At 46.9% G+C, this 11,317-nt stretch overlaps 1 protein-coding gene across 1 annotated transcript; it reads left to right on the forward strand.

Annotated features, from left to right (window-relative positions):
* Positions 1–628: 628 nt before the first annotated feature.
* On the forward strand, positions 629–10,723 carry SIAH2 (siah E3 ubiquitin protein ligase 2). Its single transcript, XM_082767611.1, has 2 exons — positions 629–1,240; positions 9,226–10,723. Exons 1-2 carry the CDS (start codon positions 812–814, stop codon positions 9,781–9,783), a joined length of 987 nt encoding a protein of 328 aa, XP_082623737.1. The 5' UTR covers positions 629–811; the 3' UTR covers positions 9,784–10,723.
* The last annotated feature ends 594 nt before the right edge of the window (positions 10,724–11,317 follow it).

Raw genomic sequence — 11,317 nt, forward strand, 5'->3', positions numbered from 1 at the left:
CTCAGGAGCACTGAAACAGTGTTTTGTATGAGTTCAGGACTGCATCTAATCCCAGAGCAAGGAGAGCCGTGAAATCACAGGAGGCCGATGACTATCAGACTTACACAAAATACGCACCTTTACCTACAGCTCTGCCATCTACAAGAAAACGTTCATTTTTTTCTTTGGTCTTGCTGTAAAACAAAAAGGACCTTGGAAGATTTCTGTCCTAAGACTGTCTTCACTCCTCCAAGGTTTCTAAGATGCAGGATGTTTATAATATCGCATTTTATTTTCAAACTTCTTTGTCTGGGGAATTAAAACAGCCCAACTTATTTTCCCATCTGATCCTCACACCTAAAACAGTGCTGCAGAAGGAAGTAACTCATTGTAAGGAACACTTTAAAGTAAAATATCCTTTATTGTTCTTTTTCACGTTTTCCATACGAGCCTCTCCTAGAGCAGCGCAGCAGCCTGCGCCCCGTCCCCCCCGTGCCCACACCCACGCCTCCGTTTCCCCGAGCAATGCCGTTTGCGCTGCCCGTTCCGGGCCGTTTGGCGGCACACGCCCCGTGCTCACGGGCTGGAGGCCGTGCTGCGCCCCCGGCCCTGCTGAGCTGCCAGCCGCGGGGCCCTGCACCCTCCGCCGGCCCCGGCTCCGTCCCGTTCCGTGCCGCGCGGCGCGGGGCAGCCCCGTCCCGGAGCATGCTCGGAGCGGCCGCGGGGGAGGCCTCGCGCAGCCGCCGCCGCCTCTTGCGTCAGCGCCGCGTTGGGGCCGGGCGCGGCGGGCTCCCGGGCGGCCGCGGCCCGATGGTGCTGGGCGCGGGGCGCGATGAGCCGCCCGTCCTCCGCCGGGCCCGGCGCTAGCAAGCCCTGCGGCAAGCAGCAGCAGCAGCAGCCGGCGCCGCAGCAGCAGCAGCAGCAGCAGCCGCACGCCCCGTCCCCGGCCGCCGCCGCTCCCGCCGCCGCCGCCACCATCGCGGCGTCCGGCGGCGGCTCCTCGGCCGTGCCCGCCGCCGTGCTGTCGGGGGCCGGCGGGCCGGTGTCCCCGCAGCACCACGAGCTGACGTCGCTCTTCGAGTGCCCCGTGTGCTTCGACTATGTGCTGCCGCCCATCCTGCAGTGCCAGGCCGGGCACCTGGTCTGCAACCAATGCCGGCAGAAGCTGAGCCTCTGCCCCACCTGCCGGGGCTCCCTGACCCCCAGCATCAGGAACCTGGCCATGGAGAAGGTGGCCTCGGCCGTGCTCTTCCCCTGCAAGGTAAGGGGCGGGCGGGACCTGCCCCGGGCCGCCGCGTCGGGGGCCGGGGTCGGGGTCGGGGCCGGGGCCGGGGTCCCGCACGTGCCCGCAGCCCGGCGCTGCCCCCAGAACAGCAAAGGAAGCGCGTGTGGGCCTCCGCTGGCCTGCTCGGTGCTTCTGCAGGTTTCTAAAGTGACACGGCGTGATGGCAGAACCGCCAGCCTTTGGAAACAAACCTGTAACGAATCTTTCGCTGTAAATCCTGGTCTAAACTTTGTCCTAGTGTCTGGCATAATCAGTACTTTCTAAGACTAGAAGTTTTTTTTGTTTTCCAGATGTTTTAACCTATGGTGATGCTTAGTTGAGAGAGAGTGAGTTTCATGGAGGTGGCAGGAATCCTGTTCCCAACCCTCCCATTAGTTCTTTGCAATCCTCCTTCGGAAGGACAGGGTCTGATAAGCTGTCAGTTCAGTAATGATGCCTGAATTTATTTTTTTTTTGAAGTCCATTCTGTCTCAGTACTATTTCAAGTATTCAGATTAAACATTTAAGTCTTTTTTTTTTTTTTTCAAGTAAGTGTTCTGTTTAAAAGAACAAGGTGAACTGCTCTAAAGTTCATATCCTTCCTAGTGCACATTTATCAGGGTGTGGGCAGTGCTGAGTGGGCCCTTTTTACATCTTCCTGGAGTCCCTCAACGCTTAGGCTCCGCAGTAGCAAAAGCACTTTAAAACCACAGGCTGGAGAGATGGTGGGACAGACACAGGAACTGCTGAAGCCATCGCTGACATGGAATATGAGAAGGAAGATCTGAAATAGGGAGCTGGCTGAGGCAAAGTGAGGAGCAGCAGCCAAGCAGGACTGGTGGAGCCGTGTCCTGAGGTTTCTGGTGGGAGCTGCCCGCAGAGCAGCCGTGCATCGCAGGTGCCTGCCAAAGCCAGGCCCTAAACAGCCTTTCTCTAGCCGGCCCGCAGGAGCCAGGAGTCATTAACGATGCAACGGGAATAATGGCACCTCCGGAGTGAATCATCTGTGTTAATTCCAGCAGCTCTGCAAGCGCAGGCGGTGGTGAGAGAGCACCTGTCTGAGAGCTGGCTGGGCCACAAGGCAGAGCGGGATGGCTGCGGGCACCGCACCGAGCTGCTGGCAGCGTGGGGCTGTTTTACCACGCGGCTCCTGCGTGGGAGGCAGCCTCGTGGAGCAGGAGCAGATGGCACGTAGTGCTGCTGCACGGGCCCTCTCTCGGGTAAGCGCTGCTGGAAGGGCAGCGTGTCAGGTGCCCAGCAGTGGCTGGCTCTGAGCCTCAGGGAATAAGAACAGTCAGGATGTTTCTGTCAGGGCGTTTCTGTGTTGTTGGGTTTTGTTTTGCTTTTTTTTCTCTTTCACTAGGACAAATACTGGCCTAGTTTTCATTTTCTGAAGCGTCTCGTCAGTCTAATCTGTGACAACTGGTATTCTCTAGTCATCCTTAGTGAAACTGATGCATCAACATTGGAAGAGCTCCTCTGACCAGAATCCTTACCGTTGTTTTTTGCATTGAAACGCAACACTGATACGTGCAGCATGCAAATTTGCCCAGCAGCGGAACAACCCGGCAGGACACCTGCTCTTCCCCACATGATACAGTTAAACAAAGTATGGGAAAAAGAAGAACAAGCCTGCAGACTCTTCCTTTGAAGAGGATGAGGCATTCCTAACTTTGCCTGTCAGACTTTAAGTTACTCCATTGGTAACAGGTTTCTAAAGCCCTTAATTGATGGGATTGGCTTGTTCATGCCTTTAGGTTTTCTTTCTCCATGGGTAAGGGAATAGAAACCAATAAAGATAAGTACGTTTCAAAAAAAGAAAAGAAAAAAAGAGCCTTCCCCTAACCCAAGAATTGACCCAACTGTCAGTCAAGGTTTGGTTCAGGTACATCAGCTATAAGCACTTCTGCAGATGGGCATTCTCTAAATGTAAACAGTAATAAAAAGACCAGCACATGTAAACCAATTAAGAAAGCAGTATTTCCAAAAGTTCTTCCAAGTGTTAGTTCTGTGGTTAACGTCATGCTCTTCAAAGCAGTAGCTTGCAGACAGGAGGGATGCAAGTGAGGCTGGAGGTTTGCAGTGCCTTCAGGAAGCCCAGGGCATCAGATAGCTCAGCTTTTTGGTTACGGGACTGGGACTGAGGAGACTGAGCCAGCAGTGTTTTGGTGGTCTCTGAAATGATCCCAGGCTGGGCTCTGTGCTAGAATCTCCCACCAAGGTGCGCTGGACTGACTATGCTGGGTTAGTGTTGGCTTGGGGATGTTTGGGTTCTTGGTACGGTGCTCATGGGCTTATGCAGAGGTGTGAGGATTTGAGAGTTGAAGGGGCAGCAGTCAGTATGCTTTGCCGTGAGGCATTATGCCAGCAGGAGGCCAGAGCCCATCTGGGAGCCGCAGCACACGGCGGGGGCTCTGGAGCGGTGCGGGGATAGCAGCGTGTCCATGCGGCTCTGGGGCCCAGCGCAGAGGAGCTGGGCAAGCTCTGCAGGCAGGCTCTGGATGTCTCTGGCAGCCCCTGGCCACGCTGCCGTTACCGCACGCGTGCCTCTGGCACAGGTGAGTTGTGTAGCTCAGGCCGCACAGAGCGTACGATGGGCAGCGTGCCCACCTGGCGTCCCGGCCAGCGTCCCGTTCCTGCCCCAGGCAGGGGCATGCTTCCTTCGTACTCACCAGTATCCGTTCAAGGTCTCTCTGCCCCCAGTTGTCTGGGCACCCCGAAGTGCCCTGTGGAGGCAGAGGTGAATAGGGCTCTGCTTCACTTACCTTCTCACACCCTCTCTTTTATGTGGATTTTTTTCTACCATGAGTAATTCCTGTTCTTCTGCTTTCACTTTTCCCAAGAGCAGCGAAATTAAATTAGCATATGTTAATAGTTTTCACTGTTCTTTCTTAGACCCAGAAACAGCAAGGAGACTGTCAAGACTAATTCTCACATCAGTGCTTGCAAAGCCACAAGCACCCACTGCGGAGCTGAGCATCGCCCAGCAGGGCTCGTGGCGCAGCAGCACCCAGCGGCGGGGCGAGGACCGCCTCACCTCGTGCTGCAGCTGGCAGGCAGCGGCGCTGCTTCAGCACCAGGATTTTTAACAAAGTTAGGGGAATCTTTTTTAAATAGAATTAAAAAAAAAAAAAAGAGCCCCAGAAGACACGGAAGAACAATTAAAAGCAGTTGTCTTTCCAGAATAGTTCTGTGTAGTTCTAGAAATAACTCTGTGAGTGGTACCAGAAATAAGTAGGGCTGAGACATGATAGCACTGACAGAAAATGGGGATTTGGTGCTGCCTGTGTCTGCAGCCACTTTGAGGGTTCATAAAAGATTTAAGAAAGAAATGCAGATAATGTAGTTCCCAAATTTACATGGCTTCTGGAAAAAAAAAAACGAAAAAAAAAAACCTGGGAGATTTAAATCTTAAAATCACAGTAAAGTTACTGAAAATACAGCTTTTAGTGTCCAAAGCAAAATACAGAAAATTAAGTACAATCATAATCACACACAAACACCTAATTAATGAATATTAAAGTATTTTTTCCTCATCTTTTAAAAAAGTGCAAGTGGAATAATGTAAAGGTGCTCTTTAGTCATGAAGCTGACTTACTTTGTAAATAGGTTCTGCGACATTGAGATTTTTTGTGCAAAACCGGCTATGAAATAAATCTTGTGATTTCAAGGCTTCATGAACAGACATCAAAAGCCACTTTTACAGCAATCTTGTGAGATATATTGTGATTGTTAGCTGCTAAAAGCTGGAATTGTGACCTGGCTAACTGAGCAATATAGCATAGGAGAGGCATTTTTATATTTAACCACTTAATCCAATGTATACTAGAAAGCAAGTAGAGCTGTAAGTGTTCTTAATTGTTATCTCCAGAACTACAGTCCTCATATAACCACGTGTAGTAGCAGAGGTCTGCATGCTGCTGTGTTTTGCTAGCCTTTTGTAATGGGACCTGACAAACAGAGCTGTTCATGCCTGAGTTACCTTGGCAGTGGCCATGGAAATGACATGGAGATGGCTGCTCCTGATCTGTGCTCCGTAAAACTCTAGGCAGTTCCTGTTTGTGTTCCAGTTTATGGTAGAATTTACCTTCAACAGCAAGGCAAGCATATCCAATAGCAAAATCAGTGTTTGTTCACACACAGATGGCAGCCCTGTTGGGCAGGTCTGTGGAGCAGCATTTAGCAATGTATAATGGGGGGGGGTGACCCCTCATGGATAGGTACATCAGTGAGTTCTCAGCGGTGTGATTAATTCAACTTCAAGATGTTTTATGTATAACAAATAAATTGGCTTTTCTAGTTATAAAATACATGAAAAAAATGTATGTACGTAGGGCTTGATTCTTTGGGGGAGTGAAACATCATTCTTTCTAGCTTTCCTAGGAGTGGTGGCTGCATCTTGGGAGCTAGGACAGAGGTACCTCACATAAAGAAGGTCTTCCAAGATCCTTTAATACAGCCATCTCTAAGTAGAGGTATTGCCATATTTCTGAGTTTTCAGATGGTTCTGATCCTTTGAAGAAAAAGGAATCCAGTAAATTCATTTTATTGTACTCTTAGGCTCCACTTTGCAGCAATAAATTGAAAGCCTTCCTGCACCTCACAGCCAATAGTACCATTCTGGATTTTAAAACTGGAAGGTGAGGTAAGGCTGTATATAAACTGAAAAGCTATATAAAGATAAATAAACTTACATATATCAGACTGATCACTCCCTCAGATTTTCTTCAGACACGTGGTAGGAGGTAGGCAGAGGTGCTGTATGTCCTTAGACCACTTCTGCTACACCATCACTTCAAGGGCAAGAATGACAGGCTTCCTACGTACGCAAACCACTTGCAGACAAATAGCATATTCATGTTAGTATTGTGTGTAAACTTCTGTATGTTATCTAATGCCTATTGTACGGCCTCTTCAGCAATTTTCTTAATTTAAAAAAGAGTCATTTTTAAGATTTTCAACAAACTAAAACAAGATCGTACATATTTCTAAGACACAATAAACTCAAATAAAGTGGTCTTTTGCTTTTCTTTCTGATAAAAATGCATGCTTATTTTGCTTAATATTTACTGTTTAATGTCTTTAATTGATCAGAGATCCCTTACACATGGAGGTCTGCCTATGTTACCCTATTTACACATGTATAGGGCCTGTGCACTCTGTATTTAATGGCACAGCGCTCACTGGCCCTTTCCCAGGTGAGCTGTAGCAGAACGCCCAGCACTGCCAGCACAGCAGAGTTTCTCGAGGCACTCTACCAGGCAGCCACTGGCAGCCCAAACGTTCTCTCTCACACGCATAAGACTCTGGGAAGCACAGAGGCTCACTGGTTTGGGGGCTGGACCCCGCTGTGTGTCTCCAGCAGATCTCACATCACTGCTAGATGTGGCTGAGCGTCTGTCACTGAGCTTGAATGAAAGCTTTAAAAGGATGGAAGGATCTTAAAAGCAGGGATGGATATTCTACAAAACACAGGAGGGAAAAGCACAAGGGAGTGTAAATCCTTGTTGTGTCCCTGAACACTGCTGTTCTACATACATACAGGAGCAGGCAGGCTTTTTCTTTCCTGGAAGCATAATTTGTATCTCAAGCTACTTGTATACTGCAGGGAGAGTCTGCTGGCTGGAGCAGGATAGGGATTTGGACTTGGCAGTCTATTCCCAGCTCTGCTACTGATTTCCCTCGTGGCTCCAGACAAGTTACTTTAATCCCGTGTCCCTGCCTGCCTGCATTTATGAGGTCAGCAATACTGGCCTGTCCCTGCTGAGCACTTTCAAGCTTAGACAATGTTTTCAGAATGCTTTAAGACACTCAGATATCTTGTCAAAGTGAAGCCCAGGCCAGCACCTCTGAAGTGACATATATGGCAAAAATATGGAATGCTATGTTATATATGTCATGATGACTTCTGAGCTGTTTCCTCTTAGGAAAGCAAATATGGTGCTAAATAAAATACTGTGAAAACAAGTACATAATACTTCTAAAAACTGGAATACTAGAAATGGAGAGAAAGACAACAAAAAAGCATAAAACAGTCACATCAACCCAGGCATTAGTGGCACATGTGCGCTAATACCACATGCAGCCCTGGTTCCTGTCTCATCAAGGTCATAGTAGAAGTGGAAAAGGTAGAAGGTGCAAGTAGATCAAAGGTATTGTATAACCTGTACACAGGGAAAGACTTAAAGACTTTTCAGTGTGAATGAGGGGTACAGTGAATACCAATGATGTTTGCCAAGCAGCATGAGGACGGCAAGTTTTCTCTGTTCCTAGATGATCTTTAAGGGTCTCTTCCAAATGAAACCATTCTGTAATTCTGTTCACAATCTCCCATTGTCAGTAGGGCTCGCCAAATGTCACCAGCAGCACTGTGTTCAGGAACAAACAAAAGGAGGTATGTCACACAGTGATGGAAAAAACCACCAGTGTTTACTTCATGCTCTTGCTATGTTCACCACCGGTCACTTTTTGAGGCAGGATGTTGGTCTATGTAGACGTCTGGTTTTGCCCAACCAACAGCTATATATTCTTACTTAGGTTTTTGTTAATCAGAGCAGCTCTGCAACACAGTGCAGTGCGATTGAAGCGTCAACAGGGATATGAACGTGGGGAGAAAACAGAAGAAATGTACGGTGATGACGCAGCTGGCACGGGATCCGCGTGTTTGCCTGATGGGGCTTCTCTCTTTGGCAGGAGGACAGTCCCATTGCACTGCAGCACACCTCTGCCCTCCTGCATCTCCTGCTCACATGTGCGAATAAATCCTTTAGCAGAGGATTAAGCAGCAGGGGCAGGCACAGTAAATGAAGGCCCACATTACCATATTATGGCTTATAAAACAAGCTCCTACAGAAGCCCAAGCTATAGTTTCTGTCCTAGTACTTCTAGCACTGTGTTGCAGCATGGGTGATTTGCCAGAGCTGAAGAGGATTCTGGCTTTTTGCATCTCAGGCATGTAACCCTTTGAGCTTAAACTTCTTCCACTTGTATTAATCCAAAAATAAGCATTTAAATGTTGGAGTTTCCTTTGCTGACTTTTTAAAACAAAAGTCTATACAGACTTGTTTTTTTTCAGCCAGCCTTCTGGCACTTCAGACGTGCTGTTTAGGATGGCAAAGATGTGGTCCTCACATTTAGTCTCAAAGAAGAATGTCTGTCCTCAAGGAAGTGTTGTAGCATCTGTAAGCAGCCATGCACACAAGCTATAACCTTTGCGATAGTGCTAGCAGTGTTGTAGATAACACCACAGCTCTCTACAGGCTGGGGCAGCTATGCCCTTGGAAAGAACAGGAAGGATTTTTTTTTTCTCTCTAGAGGTAATGAGGAAGCAATGTAGTCAGTGTAGACCACTGAACTCACTGTAGAAAAAGGAAAAGCATCCCTGTTTGTTTAAAGCAGATTAACCTTCAGGAGGTGCCCAGTGACATTAAGAGAAGTCACATGGTGCTTATTGGTGCACCCGCCTCACGCTCAGTGAAAAAATCATCATCTGTCTTCCCACTCCTCACAACTGCAATGTTGAAACTGTTCCAGTGTTAAAACTGTTGGGATTCTGCATTTTAGTTTAATGGAAGTGCATTTGCTTTGTGATGGTAATTAGGTGTATTTATTAAAAATACACCGCTCTAGTAGCTGTTTGCCCAAACTAGCATCATTTTTTCATTTTAAAGAAAAGAAAAATTCATACCAGGACCACTTCAGCTGATCAGATCTAACTACATCAGCAAATCTATTTACAACTCAACCTTATAATCCATTTTATCTAAGTGCTTGCATTAAAAACAAACAGCAACAACGAAGTACAGGAATAACCTATTCCTAAGAGGGAAAAAAAATAAGCTCAGCTCTAAGTTCAGAGCTAAATAAAAGTATCTAATATAAAATTTGCAATGAAAACGAGAGTGCTAGTTGATCACAGGTGGGAGCAATGAACAGTTATGCTGGGCATGTTTCCTGATGCCTTGTATTTGGTCTTTTTCCAGTACGCAACGACAGGCTGCTCTCTGACACTACATCACACAGAAAAGCCAGAACACGAAGACATATGTGAGTATCGTCCCTACTCCTGCCCGTGTCCTGGAGCCTCCTGTAAATGGCAGGGATCTCTGGAAGCCGTGATGTCCCACCTTATGCATGCCCACAAAAGCATTACCACCCTTCAGGGAGAAGACATCGTTTTTCTTGCCACAGACATTAACCTTCCAGGTGCTGTTGACTGGGTCATGATGCAGTCATGCTTTGGTCACCACTTCATGCTGGTGCTGGAGAAACAAGAGAAGTACGAAGGTCATCAGCAGTTTTTCGCTATCGTGCTGCTCATCGGCACCCGTAAGCAAGCGGAGAACTTTGCATACAGACTGGAGCTGAACGGCAACCGCCGCCGGCTGACCTGGGAGGCAACACCCCGCTCCATCCACGACGGGGTGTCTGCTGCCATACTCAACAGTGACTGCCTAGTTTTCGACACAGCTATAGCACACCTTTTCGCTGACAATGGAAACCTTGGAATTAATGTGACCATTTCTACGTGTTGTCCGTGATATATTTGTGTAGTTAGTGAAACCCTTGGCTGTCTGACATAGTGCTTTACATTTACCAAGAATTTTCTTTTTGTTCTGTTTTTTTTTTTTTTTAAATGATATTCAGCTATGTCTTTGTGTATGTTAAGGTTCCTAACTAGCCAGCATTTTTAAGTTTGGAGAGAAGAGGAACAAAAGTGTCCTGTAAGTAATATAAGCAAGAAAAGTTTTTTTAAATTCTTGGGTGCCTTAGGAAGATTTCCCCCCACACGGACACCTTTTTAAATGTAATTATATTTTATTTAAAGAGTGCTTCCATTAGATGTATGACTTAAAAGACTTGAAGGACTGCATTCCTGTTTGGAGTGCACCTGAAAGCCTTTCAGCATTTAGGCTGTAAGTCTGTCTGAAAACAGACTTACTCCCACTGGTGACTTTTGAGAATTTTCAGTAAGCGGGAAAAGAAAGAAATCCAAGCAACTTCTCACAGACCTCCCAAGAGACGTGGCTCAAAGTAGATCAATAGGTACTTCAGTGTTGCTACTCCATTTCTTGCTACCTTATTAAAAAGGGATGGGCATAGATTATTTGCTGTGTTTTCAAAAAAAAGGGGGAGTGAGGATGGCTGAAGCATAGCAGGTTTTATAGAGCATGCAAATTGCCTGCTCTGGTCCATTTTAGGGAGATCAGGGAGCCCAGCACAAGGCACAGCTGCTCACAGCTGGATACTGGTGAAAGCAGGAGACACACAACTTAATACATCTCAAACAGCTAGAGCCAATAATATAGAAATATATTCAAGCTGTCTACATGCAGCTTCCCTTGGAGACATACTTGATTATTGTAAAAGACTGACTAGAATAATATAGCAAGAGCTTTATGGCCAGTGTCATGTCATTTGCTATTTAAGTTTTGTTGCCATATTTACTTTTATTTTGTAATAAATATTTTGCAAAAACTACACTGCACTAATGCACATGTGTGGTAACGGCTATTGCTTCCAGGTCCCTCGGTATTCCCTGCCTCGCTGAACACGCTGAGCTCTTCCTCCAGCCGCTCAGGGGCTGCAGGATTTGATTCCTAGCCTGACTCATGCAAACTGAAATCTCAGCGTGCCACTGGAGCAGAATCTGCCTGCGAATCCCCCTCTGCTACCAGAAGCCTTCTGTCTGAATCAAGAAAAATACTAGTTCTGCGTGTGACTTTGCAGAGTATTAAGATTCCAGTTGGAAGAGGCAATATGTTGTGAGGTTACACAGCCTGCTGAATTACTCAGGAGGTAGTAAGCCCCACAATAGCGGAAAACTACATGATAAGTGACAGATGAAGCTTGGTGTGAATAAATGTAAAATAATACATGGGGAAGAAAAATAGTCCTAACTATATGCTATCAGGGAAGAGATTTCTGGAGTTATGACACAAAGTCCTATACAAATAGCACACAGCATTTGGCAGTAGTCCATAGAAAAGCACAAGAGAATTACAAGAAAAGCTTCAGAGTGGGGAAGCTTGTTCTGTCCTTGAGAATTTGGAAGTGATCATGGAAAAGGAAACA

The sequence above is a fragment of the Aythya marila genome (genome assembly GCF_965140915.1).
Source record: "Aythya marila genome assembly, chromosome: 9".
Classification (NCBI taxonomy): domain Eukaryota; kingdom Metazoa; phylum Chordata; class Aves; order Anseriformes; family Anatidae; genus Aythya; species Aythya marila.